Source organism: Pseudorca crassidens, chromosome 3 (genome assembly GCF_039906515.1).
Source record: "Pseudorca crassidens isolate mPseCra1 chromosome 3, mPseCra1.hap1, whole genome shotgun sequence".
NCBI classification, from domain to species: domain Eukaryota; kingdom Metazoa; phylum Chordata; class Mammalia; order Artiodactyla; family Delphinidae; genus Pseudorca; species Pseudorca crassidens.
In genome coordinates this window covers 147,578,463-147,592,791 of record NC_090298.1, presented here as the reverse complement: position 1 = coordinate 147,592,791, position 14,329 = coordinate 147,578,463, and the positions used below count along the sequence as shown (strand labels likewise).

At 45.7% G+C, this 14,329-nt stretch overlaps 1 protein-coding gene across 1 annotated transcript in view; it reads left to right on the top strand.

Annotated features, from left to right (window-relative positions):
• The first annotated feature begins 7,579 nt into the window (after positions 1 to 7,579).
• Positions 7,580 to 14,329, top strand: part of DOCK2 (dedicator of cytokinesis 2) — a 405,630-nt gene continuing 398,880 nt past the window's right edge. The window contains exon 1 of the mRNA XM_067732884.1: positions 7,580 to 7,677. Coding sequence (XP_067588985.1) covers positions 7,635 to 7,677 — 43 coding nt within the window. The 5' untranslated portion in view covers positions 7,580 to 7,634. The remainder of the gene's footprint in view (positions 7,678 to 14,329) is intronic.

Below are 14,329 nucleotides of genomic sequence, written 5' to 3'. Positions count from 1 at the left end.
AAATCTCTATTTGGTAATCATCATACTAATAGGTGATTCGGGAAAGAACCATCAATAAATGATACTAAAACTAAAGAGCTAAAAGTATGATGAGTTAAAGAATATTTACATAGTCTTACAGTATCTCTCCACAAATACATAATTGCAACAGGAGAACTAGTAACCTTCACATGGAAAAGTTAAAAGGCATCACCCAAATCAACAATCAGTGTTAACATCACCAGTAAAGTTACCGACTCTCCCAAGTTGGTCCCCAACAAGGGTCCTCCTACGTGGTGTCGTTCCAGCCAATAGAAGGAGACTGAGTTTGGCTCAGAAGCAGACAAAAGCTTTCCTCTTCAGTCTGAGAATGGAGCCGTAGGAGCTAGGCTCTGGAGAATGTGCTCTGCCGAAAGGCCCACAGGGCGCTGCTTTGCAGGGTTATGTCGGAGGAGGGAGGGGCGGAGTTCCCGCAGGGCGGGCTCAGCTGTGCTGCTCGGGGCTTCCCGCGCAGCGCGCGCCGCGGCGTCTTTGCACACCGCCCGCCGCCGCCATCTTTACTTCACGTTTTCCTGCGGCGCTTCTGCACGTGGTTCGCGGAGCTCAAACATCGGGAGCTGTGGTTTTACTCTGAGAACTTTAATCTGATGTGGTCGCCGCCAGGCCTCCATACCTAGCGACCTACAGGCAAGTGAAAGTAGACTAAGCCCAAAAGAAGTGAGACCTTATCACCTAGATTCCATCTTATTTTTCCCTGGGACCCCATTGGGCTTTGCTGGTGACAAACCCCTCCTCTGCCTTTTGTCCTGCGCCCCATTCTTGGGGGGTGTTGAGGGGGCGATGGTCCATCTTATGTAACTGCTTCCTGAGTTTGGGTGCAGTCATAACCCCGGAGAGGGCAGTAGAGCTTCTCCCCAGCCGCCTTCAGATACGTTCGATTATCACCCGGCCTTAGCCCTGTTTATACCCCTGAGCGACCACCATTTGGAGTTTTATAGATTTTAACCTTTTGGAGACAGAGGACACCAGACAATTTAAGATGCGTGGTCCAGATATCGGCAAGAGAACAATGTTGTTAAGGGGCTCAGGAAAGGTAGAAAACAGGTGATGCTGGGGAGAGCCTGTGGTCCTCTGCTCCGAATTTGTTCGGCCAGAGGAGGCTGGCTGGCTTCTGTTAGCCAAGCTGCTTTTTCCAGTAGCCTGTCTGCATTTTCTCCAATCAGGCACTGTGAGGCAGCCACCGTTGCTTGGGTAAAGCATCCTGGAAGTAACATGGTGAAGAGATTGGAAGGGGGCAAAACTGGAGGCAAAGAGCTCAAGTCCGAGATTCAGATGAGGTGGATCTTGGCAAGGTAGTGCTCTGGAGCAGACGGCAGATCCGAGAGCTGTTTTTGAGATAAGCATTTGCAGTGAAAGGGAGGGTGAAGTGGAGGGTGATGATACCACTCTTAGGCAGTCATAATGGTTGACAGCTATAATAAGGAGTCTCACCCCTCTGGGCTTTGTTTACTTATTAACAGAAATGGGGATCATAATGGTGCCTACCTCATATGGCTACTTTGAGGATTAAATGAGATAATGCATGTAAAGTGTTAAATGAGGGATTGGCATGCAGTTAAGTGCTCAATAAATGTTAGAAACCTTTTTTCATCAGGAAACTGAGGCTTAGCAAGGTTAAGTAACTTCTCCAAGCTACACAGCTATGTAAGTGATGGAGTTGGGATTCTAGCATATCACTTGGAGCACAGAGTCAACTCACATCACCTGTTATGTAGAATAGACACAGGGATGACAGGTCTGTGGTGTGGCTGTGGTGATGATTGGACACGAGTCTGGACCTCAGGAGGGGTCTTGGCCAGAGGAGTCCTTGTTTCCAAAATCATCTCTCAGAGTCTATGCAAATTTATAGTCAAAAGTGGTGCACTACCTAATTGCCAGGTATCTGGCAGATGGTGTTTAATAAAATTGTTTGACCACGATAAAATTGTAAATTCTTTAAGTGGTTTTAGTCACATTTTTATATTTGACTGTCAATCTCTCTTGCCACAGTTTTTCCATGGTGCCATAGAATCATTATAATAAAAAGCCTGTATTTCAGAAATAGAAAAGCCATATCCTAGTCAGTATGAAGCTTAAAGATTTCTGTATTATAAACCATTCCATTAAGAAGTTAACCTTCACTCAAAATAACTTTCTAAACTTCATCTCCTTCAACTACAAGCAGTTTTTCACCTCTTAATATGTTGAATAATTTGTTACTCTAACGTTATTTTAAAAACCCAGATTCCTGAGGTTTTCCTGAGGGGGAAAATCTTCAGTATTCCTCAAGTCTCAACCATAAATATTCAGTATTCAGTATTTCCCCCCTCAGATTTTCCTGAGGGGGAAAATCTTCAGTATTCCTCAAGTCTCAACCATATTTACCTTCTGGCATACCACCTACCTTTGTCCCCCCACCAAGTACCTTATCACACTGTTGTTACGAACTTGTCTGCATGTATATCAGAAATCTAAGATGAAAAAACAAGCATCTTTTAGATCCCTCCCATGGGTTTATGAAGACAATAAAATTGTCTGTAGCAAGGGATGACACACTATGGTTCATTGGCCAACTTTGACTCAACACCTGTTCTGGTATGGACGATGAACTAAGAATAGTTTTTACAGTTTTAAAAGGTTGAAAAGAGTTCAAAAGAAGAAAAATATTTCATGACATGTGAAAATTATATGAAATGCAAATTTTACTGTCCATTAATGAATAAAGTTTTATTGGAATACAGCCATGCTCATCATTTACATATCATCTATAGTGGCTTTCATGCTACAGTGGCAGAGTTGAGTACTTGCAGCAAAGATGGGCCATGGATGGTGCTCTCATTGCTTTGCAGTGCTGTTTAGCAACCTGTAGATCTCAGGGATGTGGTTATAGTGCCACCTGTTTCAAGTACCATGTACATCACTGTACAGAAATACTTTTTAAATTTTGTTTTATTTTATTAACCAGCACAATAGCCATCATGTCAAAACAAAACAAAACAAAAGAAGAGAATAGTGGGATCCAAATGTCATGCTTTTAAGTCACAGTGGAGTGTGGATTATTTTGTTACAGGATGAGACAGGAAAGCATCATCTTTGTTGTATAGTGACACTACAACTGTGCTAAAAGAATATGGTCTGACAGAGTAAACCCTCATCACAACATTCCCAACTGCAAGAAAGGAGCTGCCAGAAAAATTAGAAAATTTAAAACAGAATATCTCATAATAGCACAATTTCTCCATTACAAATAAAAAATGAAAATGAGACTGTACCTAATGTAAGTGCCCTGGTGGCTCATTTATTAACCAGGCAAGGAAAAATATTTATTGATGGTGAGTTGATTAAAATATTTTTGATGGTAGCAGCAGATGAAATGTGTCTAGAGAAAATAGAACAGTTAAGGCTATTAGCCTTTTGGTGACAATCGTTGTTTGAAGAGTTGAGAACATGGGGAGCAACATCAATAATCAATTTAAAACCATGGCAGATGATTTCTAGTGGTTTTTCTTGGCTCTTGACAAGTTGACTGGTGTTACCAATACAGCTCAGTTGTTTATTTGGCAGGTTCATGCTGAGTCTGAAGTCAATGAAGAGTCAGCTTTTATGAATAATCCATGTGGAAAAACTATGGTCAAAACTATTTTCAAAGAAAATGAGGAAACACTAATTCAGTGTAACCTGAAGTGGAATCCGCTAAGATGTGTTACAACTGTTGATGATAAAAATATGTGTGGAGCAGGAAAAGGCTTTTTGGACAAATTTACAAAGGTTGTGAAAATGTAAAGTGTTTAAAGCCTGTACTAATTTATTGTAATATTCATCAGAAGGTACTTTGTGGAAAATATTTGCACCTACTGTGTGTTATTGAACCAGTTGTGTCAAAGGTGATCATTATGTCTCCTGGACTTAACCATTGTCTGTTTTGTGAACTTTTGTCAAAATAGAAGCTGAATATTCTGACTTGCCCTATCAACTACACAGCAGTTTGATGGCTTAACAGATAAGTCATCTGTGACTTTTTGAGCTCAGGATTGAGATTTCTTAACAAAAACAGCCCTCAACCACTATTATTCAACCACTATTATTGAACACTGGATGACTTGGGAAATTAGCTTCTGCTGCAGACGTCGTAATGTTTCTTAATGGATTCAACCAAAATGACAAAGCAAAACAATGGTTATCTGCAGAAACCTGCGATAAAGTCATTTTGATGACAATTAATGTTTTTGTATTTATTTATTTTTGCTGTATTGGGTCTTCGTTTCTGGATGACAATTAATGTTTAAATCACAAGCAAGATCAAGCGGCCTAAGAAACTTCCTGTGTTGTCAAAAATTAAAACAGAAAGTGAGATCTCCATTCCTACAAAAATTTAAATGAACATATTTTCCAGGCTCAAACTATAGTTCCAGCAGTGTTTTCAGACCTCAATACAAGTGTAAAAGTAATTTTTAAATTTCAAATCCATTTAACTGTGCAATTGAAGGGTTTCTATTCAGCAATTCCACATCCAGCAATATAATAAATGGTGTGCTAAAAGGCAAACATCAAGAGAATATTTAATAGAATTTTATGACTGCCTTCTGAGCAATGAAAATGCTTAATAAAAGCTTATGTACATGGGGCTTCCCTGGTGGCACAGTGGTTGAGAGTCCCCCTGCCGATGCAGGGGACACGGGTTCGTGCCCCAGTCCGGGAAGATGCCACATGCCGTGGAGCAGCTGGGCTCGTGAGCCATGGCCGCTGAGCCTGCGCGTCCGGAGCCTGTGCTCCACAACAGGAGAGGCCACAACAGTGAGAGTACCACAAAAAAAAAAGCTTATGTACATGGATTGATATCAGTATTTGACAGAACTTTGAGATTTTCAGCCAACTTCAAGAGTTAGTCAGCTATAAAATTTAAAGAGCACGCAGTTCACACAAGACCATCCTCACTTCTGACACTAACTGCAAGTTTGGAGGAGCTCCCAAAACTACCTTTAGTGTCAGTAATTCCCTAGAAGGATTTCCAGAACTCATTGAAATTGTTACTCTCAGTTCCCATCTGTTACTGGTAAAGGATGAAGATTTAATTCAGCCAAGGGGAGATGTACATAGAGCAGAGTCCAGGGAAGGACCAAACATTTTTGTTGTCCTCTCCACATGGGGTCAGGATGCTTTATTTTCACTGCATCAGTGTGTGACCGTACGTGTAGAATATTGCCAACTAGCAAAGCTCACCCAAACCTTGGTGTCCAGAGATTCTTTTGGGGCTCTATCATGTAGGCAAGACTTTCCCCCCATGATTGCCCCCATGGTTGATCTCAACCATCAGGGCAACTGATACCATGTGGCCCAAAGCCTCACGTACATCACATTATTGGTCTTTCTGACATGGTCAGCCCCCACCCTAAATCGTATTTTTTTTTTTTTTTTTGCGTTACGCGGGCCTCTCACTGTTGTGGCCTCTCCCGTTGCGGAGCACAGGCTCCAGACGCGCAGGCTCAGCGGCCATGACTCACGGGCCCAGCCGCTCCACGGCATGTGGGATCCTCCCGGACCGGGGCACGAACCCATGTCTCCTGCATCGGCAGGCAGACTCTCAACCACTGCGCCACCTGGGAAGCCCCTAAATCGTGTTTTTAGATCGCCCAGTGTGACCCAAGTTTCCCAGGCAAACCATGACATTCCAAAAGATCACTTCCCAAAGCTGAGGGCAAATACCTGGCCATTCTGGGGGCAAGATTAATTCTTTACTACACACCACCTGTGGGGAAAGCCATTTTCAAAGATGAAATGCAAAATGTCGTTACAGATCACCATTAACAGATGAACAGTTGCCATCGACTTTGATCAGAGAGAACACTAACTTTGAACTCTAATGGGGTGAAATGGGACCTAACCCACAAATTTATTTTTCTCATTAGTAGACCTGTATCACAAAAGAATATACTCAATTATTAATGTCACATTTTGAATTTTATCAATAAAAATTGTGGAAGCTTGTTTTCTGTCTGTTATACAAGTAACTACATAATATCCTTGATTTTGCCTGTTGGCCTGCACAGACTGCAATATTTACTATCTGATCTTTTACAGAAAAGTTTGCCAACCTTTGGTGTTTAGTCCAGTTTGTAATACTGCTCTGATGGTTAGTTTTATGAGTCAACTTGGTGAGGCTATAGACCCTAATTATTCAACCAAACACCAATCTAGGTGGTGTTGTGGAAGTAGTTTGTAGATGTCATTAACATCTACAACCAGTTGATGTTAAGTGAAGGAGATTATCTTCAACAATCTGAGTAGGCGGGATCCAATCAGTTAGAAGTCCTTGACTGTACTTTCCTTGAAAAAAGAAGAACTTCTACCTGGGGACAGCAGCTTCAGCTCCTGCCTGAGAGTTTGCGTTTCGGACTTACCTAGCCAGCTCCACTTACATAAGCCAATTCTGTGCAATCAGTCAGTCAGTCAGTGAACACACATATATGTCCTACTGGTTCCGTTTCCCTGGTGGAATTCTGACTGATTCAACCGCTCTCTATAAAAAATACTACCCAATTTGTGCTGCTAGACAACTGAAAAGGAAATAACTTTAGATAAAGTGAAATTAATAGCTTGCCATAGCTGCCTGTCAGCTGTGGTATTGCCTAATCTATCTTATTGACTCTCTAGTGCAAATCAGAAAAGGGCTGTGAGAGTTATGAATAAAGAAAATTCAGGAAGACTTTAATTCAGTCTTATCACTGTGGTTCAAAGAGATATTTTTGCTTCTCAATAGAGTCTATTCCCAGAGCATTTTCTGAGAAATGTCTCCATTAGCCTTTACTCTAGGACTCATTTGCCAGGGTCCACTGTTGCTGGCTGTTAGAGCACCCTTGACTTCCCGGCATTGTTGATAAATTCTGTGCTTGTATATTTTCAGAGGAGAGTTTCCTGAGCTTTTATCAGATTTTCAAATGGGTCGTGGCACCAAAAGGATAAAACTCCAAATGACCTCCCCTCCAGGTGGATGTTTAACTCATATGTTAACTACGGCATGTAATATCTCCTCTAGTCATCACAGTAACTCCTGGATGTCACCTGCTGCATGTTTTGCCTTCTCTACTTCTAGCAGTAATCATATGAGGTAGGTACCAGTATCCCATTTTACAGAAAAAAAACACCGAAGCTTAGAAAAATGAAGTAATTTGTCCTAGTTGCATAGCTGTAAAGCATCAGAGTCTGGATTTGAACCCGCATCTGACGCTAAAGCTACTGCTAGGTGGGAGGGAGCTCGATTTAATCACTAGGCTCAGTTACCAGGGAACTTCCTGCACTTGTGGCGATGGCCTGGGTGACACCAGGTATCTGCTTGGCCTCTGCCAGCTTGCCTGGGCAGGAGACAAGTTGGAGGTGGCCCCTAAGCTTTGTGGGGGCTTTCTAACCCCTAGCCTTCTGCGGTGCCCCTGCCCAAAGGGAGGGAGGAAGAGGAGGAGGGGCGGGTCACCCTGGGGAGGGAGGGCGGGCCCTGAGAGGGAGTTTGAAAAGAGGAAGGAAGTGGGGCCCGGCAGAACGCCTAGCCACCCCCGGCTGCTTCCCCACAGGACGACGCGAGGTGCCTGCAGCCGCCCCCCGCCCCCACGCCCCACGGCCAAGCCATGGCCCCCTGGCGCAAAACTGACAAGGAGCGACACGGAGTGGGTAGGTGTGGGCATGGGGTCCTCAGCAGGGAGAAGGGCAGGTGGCCGAAGAACCGCATAGGAAGAGGCTGGGGAGCCAGCGGCGCGGACGTGGGCTCAGAGCACTGACTCAAGCTTTGAGGGTGCAGTGGCTCCCTCAGCCTGCTGTGGCACCAGCTGGGCAGGAAAAGGGAGGCAGGGGGGAGATGAAGGTGGGTGCCCTGCCCAGCAGGCTACGCCCAGCCCGCTCCCTCTCCTGCTGCCGCCACAGGGCTACCCTCTCTCTCCAAAGGCTTTATGCATTTCCTAGACGGGTTCCAGCAGAGCTCTTAGCAGCCTGGCTCTGCGTCAGGCTCCTGGCATTGTAAGGACTCCTTCACCCCATCTGGAGACTTGACCTCTTGGAGGGAGCATCATTCTCTCCCTTGGCCGAGCCTGGCCTGGCCCAACATGCCTCCCTCCCCCGCTGCCCAAAGCGACACCCATCTGCTCGCTTCCCCTGCCTGTTCCTCCTGGGTCAGATGACCCTTATTTGTCAGAGCGTCCAGAGGGCTGTGCAAGCTGGGGGCGTAGGGCTGGAGGGCAAGACCCTTCACTCAGCCCCAGAGAGCCCCTGGGGAGAAAGGCTCCCACCGGGTTATAGGGGCATATCCAAGAAGCCAGCCTCATCAGCTCCAGCCATCTAAGCTCCCAGAGGCCTCTGCCTCAAGCTCAGGGCCGGAAGTGGTGGCTGGGGGAAGGGAGGCTTCAGGTACTAGGACTCTTTCTACTAAGTGGCACGCATGGTGCAATCCCCATAGATTCACTGTGGTTTTCAAATAAGTGTGAATTAAAAAACCACTCTGTGGCTTGCTACACAGGCAGATACCAGATACCACCCTCAGAGATAAGGGTTGAACAGGTCAGATGTTGGAAGATCCAAGGGCCAAGAGTAGGGAATGATGTAGGGAATCCCAAGGCCACTGCTGGAGAAACACAGTCCTGGAGGGCTCAACACTTATTCATTCACTTACTAGGCTCCAAGCACTGTGGAGTGTTTAAAGATGAATGGTCCCTATCCAAAGAGCAAATAATATTCCACACCCTGAAGGAGGCTCCGTTTCTCAGTTTCTCCACCTATATTGAACTAGACTCAGTAACTTTTGAACTATAAAGCTTCTCTAACTCTGGCCCTTCCAGGCTGAAACACCGCTCAGGTGAAGATGGGGACTGAGAAATGGAGCAGACCATTATAGGTGGAGGGACCAGTGTGGTCTAGGAGATGAAAGCTGGACACGAAGGGACTATCCAGGGAAAAAAGAGCACATCCAGCAAAGAAGAGTGGTAGCTCCTTTCGCCTTGAGGGGAGGGTGCATTGAAGGGAATGGTGATGCTCAAAGTAAGTTGGAGCCACATTTTGGAAGGCTCTGAATGCCAGGCTAAGAAGTTGAGACTTTTTCCATCGAGGCAGTTGGGAGCCATAGAGGGCTTCTGAGCAGGGGAGGGACATGAGATTTGTGCTGAAGCCAGTGTGGAGGGAGGCTGGGCGGACAGAAGAGCAAAGGTGCCTGGGTGGCAGACAGGGATGGTATTGGTGGTCCAGGATGACGAGGGCAGTTAATGGGGGCAGTTGAGTGTGGCGGAAGAGTCCCACCCTCTGGTCGAAGGGCTGTAGTGTGTTCCTGCTGTGTAGGCCCTGTGCTATGGTGTGAAGCTCATGGGCTCTGGTGCCTGCTCTTGGATTCCAGCTTCCAGTGCTTCCCAGCCTTGTGAGCTAGACAAGTTACTTACTTTCTCCAGGCCTCAGTTTCCTTGTCTGTGTATTGGGAGTAATAACAGCACCTGCTTCCCAGGGTTGTGGGAGGACTCAATGATAATGATCCATATAAAGTGCCTGGAATGACAGTCGTACAAATCCTCACTAAATGTTATTAGTTATTGTTTTTAGCCTTTATTCTCTGCTTAGGAGCCCAGTTCAGGACATGACATCACAGGATGGGAGGGGGCTACTGAATGAAGTAAGGTTTTCACCCGCCTTTGCTGAGGAAATCCCACCTATGTGCTCAGAGACTAGGAACTCTGTTAGGCTCTAGGCCCAGGGGATTCTTCTGATGGTATAACTGAGAGTTTTCACACCTACCTGTGAAAATTCTGTTTGGGGCTGGGAGTCGGAAGGTGTATGACCCTTTAGGGGGCCATAGAGCACTTGGAAGGTGTCTGCTTATCAAAGGATCTCTTTTTCTCTGCAGATGAATGTCAGAGGTTAGGAAGGTAATCTCCAACCCTCCTCCGTAGACTCCAGGTAGATGGAAGGGAAGGGCAAGGCTTAGGTTATGATGAGACAGGGGACTGGAGTCACCCAGCAGAAAGAACCGTGGCCTGAGAGTAAGGAGTCTGGGTTCTAGTTCTGACACTATCATTTTTGCAGGCAGGTCTGTGCTCTAGTTTCCTCACTGTAAGTCTAGGTATTAATACTTTTGTCTTTCAAGACGTTCTTTTAGAAGAGTATCTGAGGTAATGAGTATGGGGGCTTGAAAACGAAGCGCTAGAGCCGTGTAAGGATTAGGGGCTCCTTGGAACATCTCCAGAGTCCCAGCCAGCCTAACACAGGAAAACCTGAGCTTTGCTTTGCCATTTGGTTTCCTCTTCCTCTGGCCTAGCTGACAAGGGCTGCTGGTGTCTGTTTGTCTGGGGGGCTGGCTTTTCTGGGGACAGCTTCATCACCAGAACCGCTTGGCTTCTTTCTCACTTTACTGTCTGGTGGGCAGCCAGGGTGAGCCTCGTGTAGATCCCTGGCCAGGTTCTTCCTTACTTCCTTGATGGAGCTTTAAATTGTGATCCACTAGAGTCCCAGAGAGGACCCTTGGGTGGAGGTGGGTAAGAGTTTCCACAGACAAGACAGTGTAGCTGTGAAGAAAAGACACAGCCTCTGCCCTTGAGGAGATACGGGTAAGGTTAGAAGCTTGGGCTGTGAGTTCAAATTTGGTCCTGTTTCCTCATCTTTCCTCATTACTCCTACTTTATGTAGGAGTAATAATGATAATATGGATTTCATGAGATCATTGTGTAATGAAAAGCATTAGTAATGAGACTGGTCAATGAAAGTTAGCGACTGAGGTTAAGGGGCGTACCTAATAGGTGCAGAGCCGAGAGACAGGTAATATGCCCTAATGCCAGGCTCAGGAATGTCATGCCTTATCGGAATAAGTGTAGTAATTTATGGTTTACAAGACCCATTCTCATGCAGTATCTTTGTCTGGCTTCAGAACATCTATGTGAGGCAGCATTTTATTATTCTCATTTTACAGACGAAGAGTTCCAGAGTTCACATAACTTGGAAGTGCTTGGGCTGGGCCTTAAATTCAGTTGTCTTCAGACACCAGACCCTTTGCACAACACTAGGAGGGAATCTGGGAGGAGAAACATCATAGACAAAGGCAGGAGGTTGGAATGGGTGTGGCTTTTGGGTCAATAAATAGTCTGCTTTGGTTTTAGTGGATGTTTGTAGAAATAAAAAATAGTTGGAGAGGTAGATTATGGTCAGGTTGTGAAGGGCTTTGAGTACCAAGCTTATAAGTTTGGACTTCATTTTGTGAGCAGTGGAGTTTTTGAGCAGGTGTGTCACCTGTAAGAAGATAATTTAATCACTTGGGAGGGGGGCAGGGGTTAGACATAGAGTGGAACAGCAGTGGGTGACAGTTTACCTATCTACCAACTGCCTCATTAGTTAATCCCGCAGGAGTCCCTTTATAATTAACATTTCCCTTTGGCTTTTACTATCTTAATCCTCTCTGCCTGAGACTCTTGTCATTGGTCAGAGCTTTATCCTTGGAGGAGACAATGGAAGACAGAAAAGGAGGAGGTAGAAAGAGCAAGTAACAGTATCAGTTAGGGATAAGTATGACTACGGGTGACAGAAAACGCCCAAAGTAGTGGCTTAACCAAGCTAGAAGCTTATTTGCCTCTCATGTAGAAAGCACAGAAATGGTCCCTGAAGAGGCAGTAGCGTGGCTCTTTCTGTCTCCTGCATGGCTTCCTTGGCACGAGGCTTCTGCCTTTTGAACCAAACTGGCTGCTTAAGCCTCTATTGTCAGGTCCACTTTCCAGCCAGCAAGAAGGATGAAGGGAACAAGAAGGGCATGACACTGCTCATTAAGGACACTTACTTGAAGGCCCACTGGACACTTCCTCTTGTATCCTTTTGGCTTAAAACCTAATCACGTGACTGAACCTGGCTGCAGTGGAACCTGGAAGTGTAGTCTGCCATGTAAGCAGCCGCGCACCCAGCTAAATATCCAGTGTGCATTCCTGAGGAAGGAAGGGAATAGGATATTAGGGATGATATTTTAGTTTTCTCAGGCAGCCGTAACAAAATACCAGAGACCAGGTGGCTTAAGTAACAAGTTATTTTCTCACAGTTCTGGAGGCTGGAGTTCCGAGTCCAAGGTGCTAGTAAGTTGATATCTCCTGAGGCCTCCTAGGCCTGCAGACACCTGCCTTCTCCTTGCTTTGTCCTCATATGCTCTTCTCTCTGTGCATGCTCCCCCCCTGTGTCTTCTCCTCTTCTTAGAAGGACACAAGTCCAGTTGGATTAGGGCCCCACCCTGACGGCTTCGTTTTAACTTAATCCCATCCTTACAGACCTGATCCAAATATGGAGCTTCAACATGAGAATTTGGAGCAGTAGGGAGGGCGACAGCTGGGTTCCTAACAGTTGACCTGTGGTCTGTGGTCTGATATTTGGGGATTGTAAAAGAAGCCTTCAAGGCAGGGGTCCTCAGAGGGTGAATGCAGAAGAAAGGTTTGTTTACCCTGAAGCTGGGCCTGCTGGGTAGATTTGTGCAGGGGCTTCAGTTATGCTCAGAAACCTCTTCTCCGTACAGATCATCTCGAGTTATGGTTGTGTATCTATGTGTGGTGCTGGGGAGTTATTGCTTGGTTCCTTCGGAGGGCTGAGGGACAATCTAATCTGTCCCGTGTCTCTCCCCTAGCTTCGAGTGACTTGCTGGCTGGCAATCTTTGGTGTCCCATGGTTTAGTAGAAGTATCACCCCAGTCTCTGCCTCTGTCTTCACGTGGCGTTCTTCCTGTGTGTGTGTCTCTTTCCAAATTTTCCGTTTTAATAAGAACACCAGTCATGTTGGGTGAGGGCCCACCCTAATGACCTCATTTGAACTTTATTACCTCTGAAAAGACTATCTCCAAATAAGGCTGCATTCTGAGGTGCTGGGAGTTAGGCATATAGCATATCTTTTGTTTTGTGGGGTGGGGCACAATTCAAATCATAACAGGCTCTGCAAAAGTTGAGAAGGGGTCTGTTTCACATCTTGATTGGGGACTATGGATGAGTGCGAGACCTCTCCCTGGTCCAGGGATGCAGGTGATGCTGTTTCCTGGACAGATCTGGTCCATACTGAGATGGACAGATTGGGAGTGCACAATGGGTGATTGAGTCCCTTGCAGCACAGACTCTTATTACAAGGAACAATATCCACTTAAAGTAGTTCAGTTAAAAGGTATGTGGTGTGTGGCTGTATGTGAGGAGGGAAGTGGTGTGTTTTAAGCATCAAGGGACATCAAACAGAAATCCAGGAAACATGGGCAGCAGTCCTCTGGAAAGGCCTGGTCTGAGGAGACCGGAAAACTCTGCCTGTCTTCTCATGGCTTCCCAGCTGCTCTAAACTTATGAGCGCTGTTCTCCTTCCTCTTCTCCTCTTCATAACTTTCATATTCTGAGAACACCACAGTGTTCTGACACCACCAGCATGACACCTGCCTCAACCTGGCATGACTTTGCAGTGCCAGCACCCTCTGAATCCTCTCTCTGTGTTTATTTGTTCAAAGTCTTGAGAAGATCTGAGTGGACTGACTCACCTTTTCAATAAAGGCCCCCCAGGTCAGAGGTCATCACCATGCTAAGAATGGGCCCCACTCTGAGCAGGGTGCTGCCTTTTCCAATACGCTCTGGTTATGGGGTGGGGTCATGAGGATCGCAGGTGTCGTGGATGGGGACAGATTCTTGGAGTAGGAGGCATGAGTCAAACGTGCATCCCAAACACACCCAGGGCAGAACTCTACTACAGAGGGACCACTTAGACTGCTCTTGTTGCCGGAGTTAATAGCTAAGGAGGAGAGATAGAGACCATCGTTTACTCACCAACTTGTTCACTCATTCACTCTTCATTTATTTCTTAAATATTTATTGGGCATTTCCTATGTGCCGGGCACTGCGCTAGACGGTAAGATTACTAGAATTTGGCCAATATCGTTCCTACCCTTTTGGAGCTTATAGTCTAGTGGGGAAGACAAAAAGAAACTTGTGGAAAAATCAATAGGCATATCACTACAAATCGTGATATGTGCTCCTGTAATAAAAGAGTTTCACTCATGAATGAGAGTATTGGAGGGAAGGAATCTTAAATAGGATGGTCTCAGAAGGCCTCTGAGGAGCAATGGGGAAAAAATTGCAAAGGAAATGCTTAGAGGGATCTTAGTACGTGTATCTTGGCTATGGAGGCCAATTGTATCTTCGGACTGGTCCCCAGAAATTAGTCTGGTGCAACAAAAACACACGGATTGGAAATCTCATTCCTTCCTACCACCAGTTCTTAGGTGCCTGGGCTGCCTGCTTTCGGATGCAACTTGGGGTTGTTCAGGAGTGCCTGCTGGGCTGACTGTTTGAGTTCATTTAAGTAG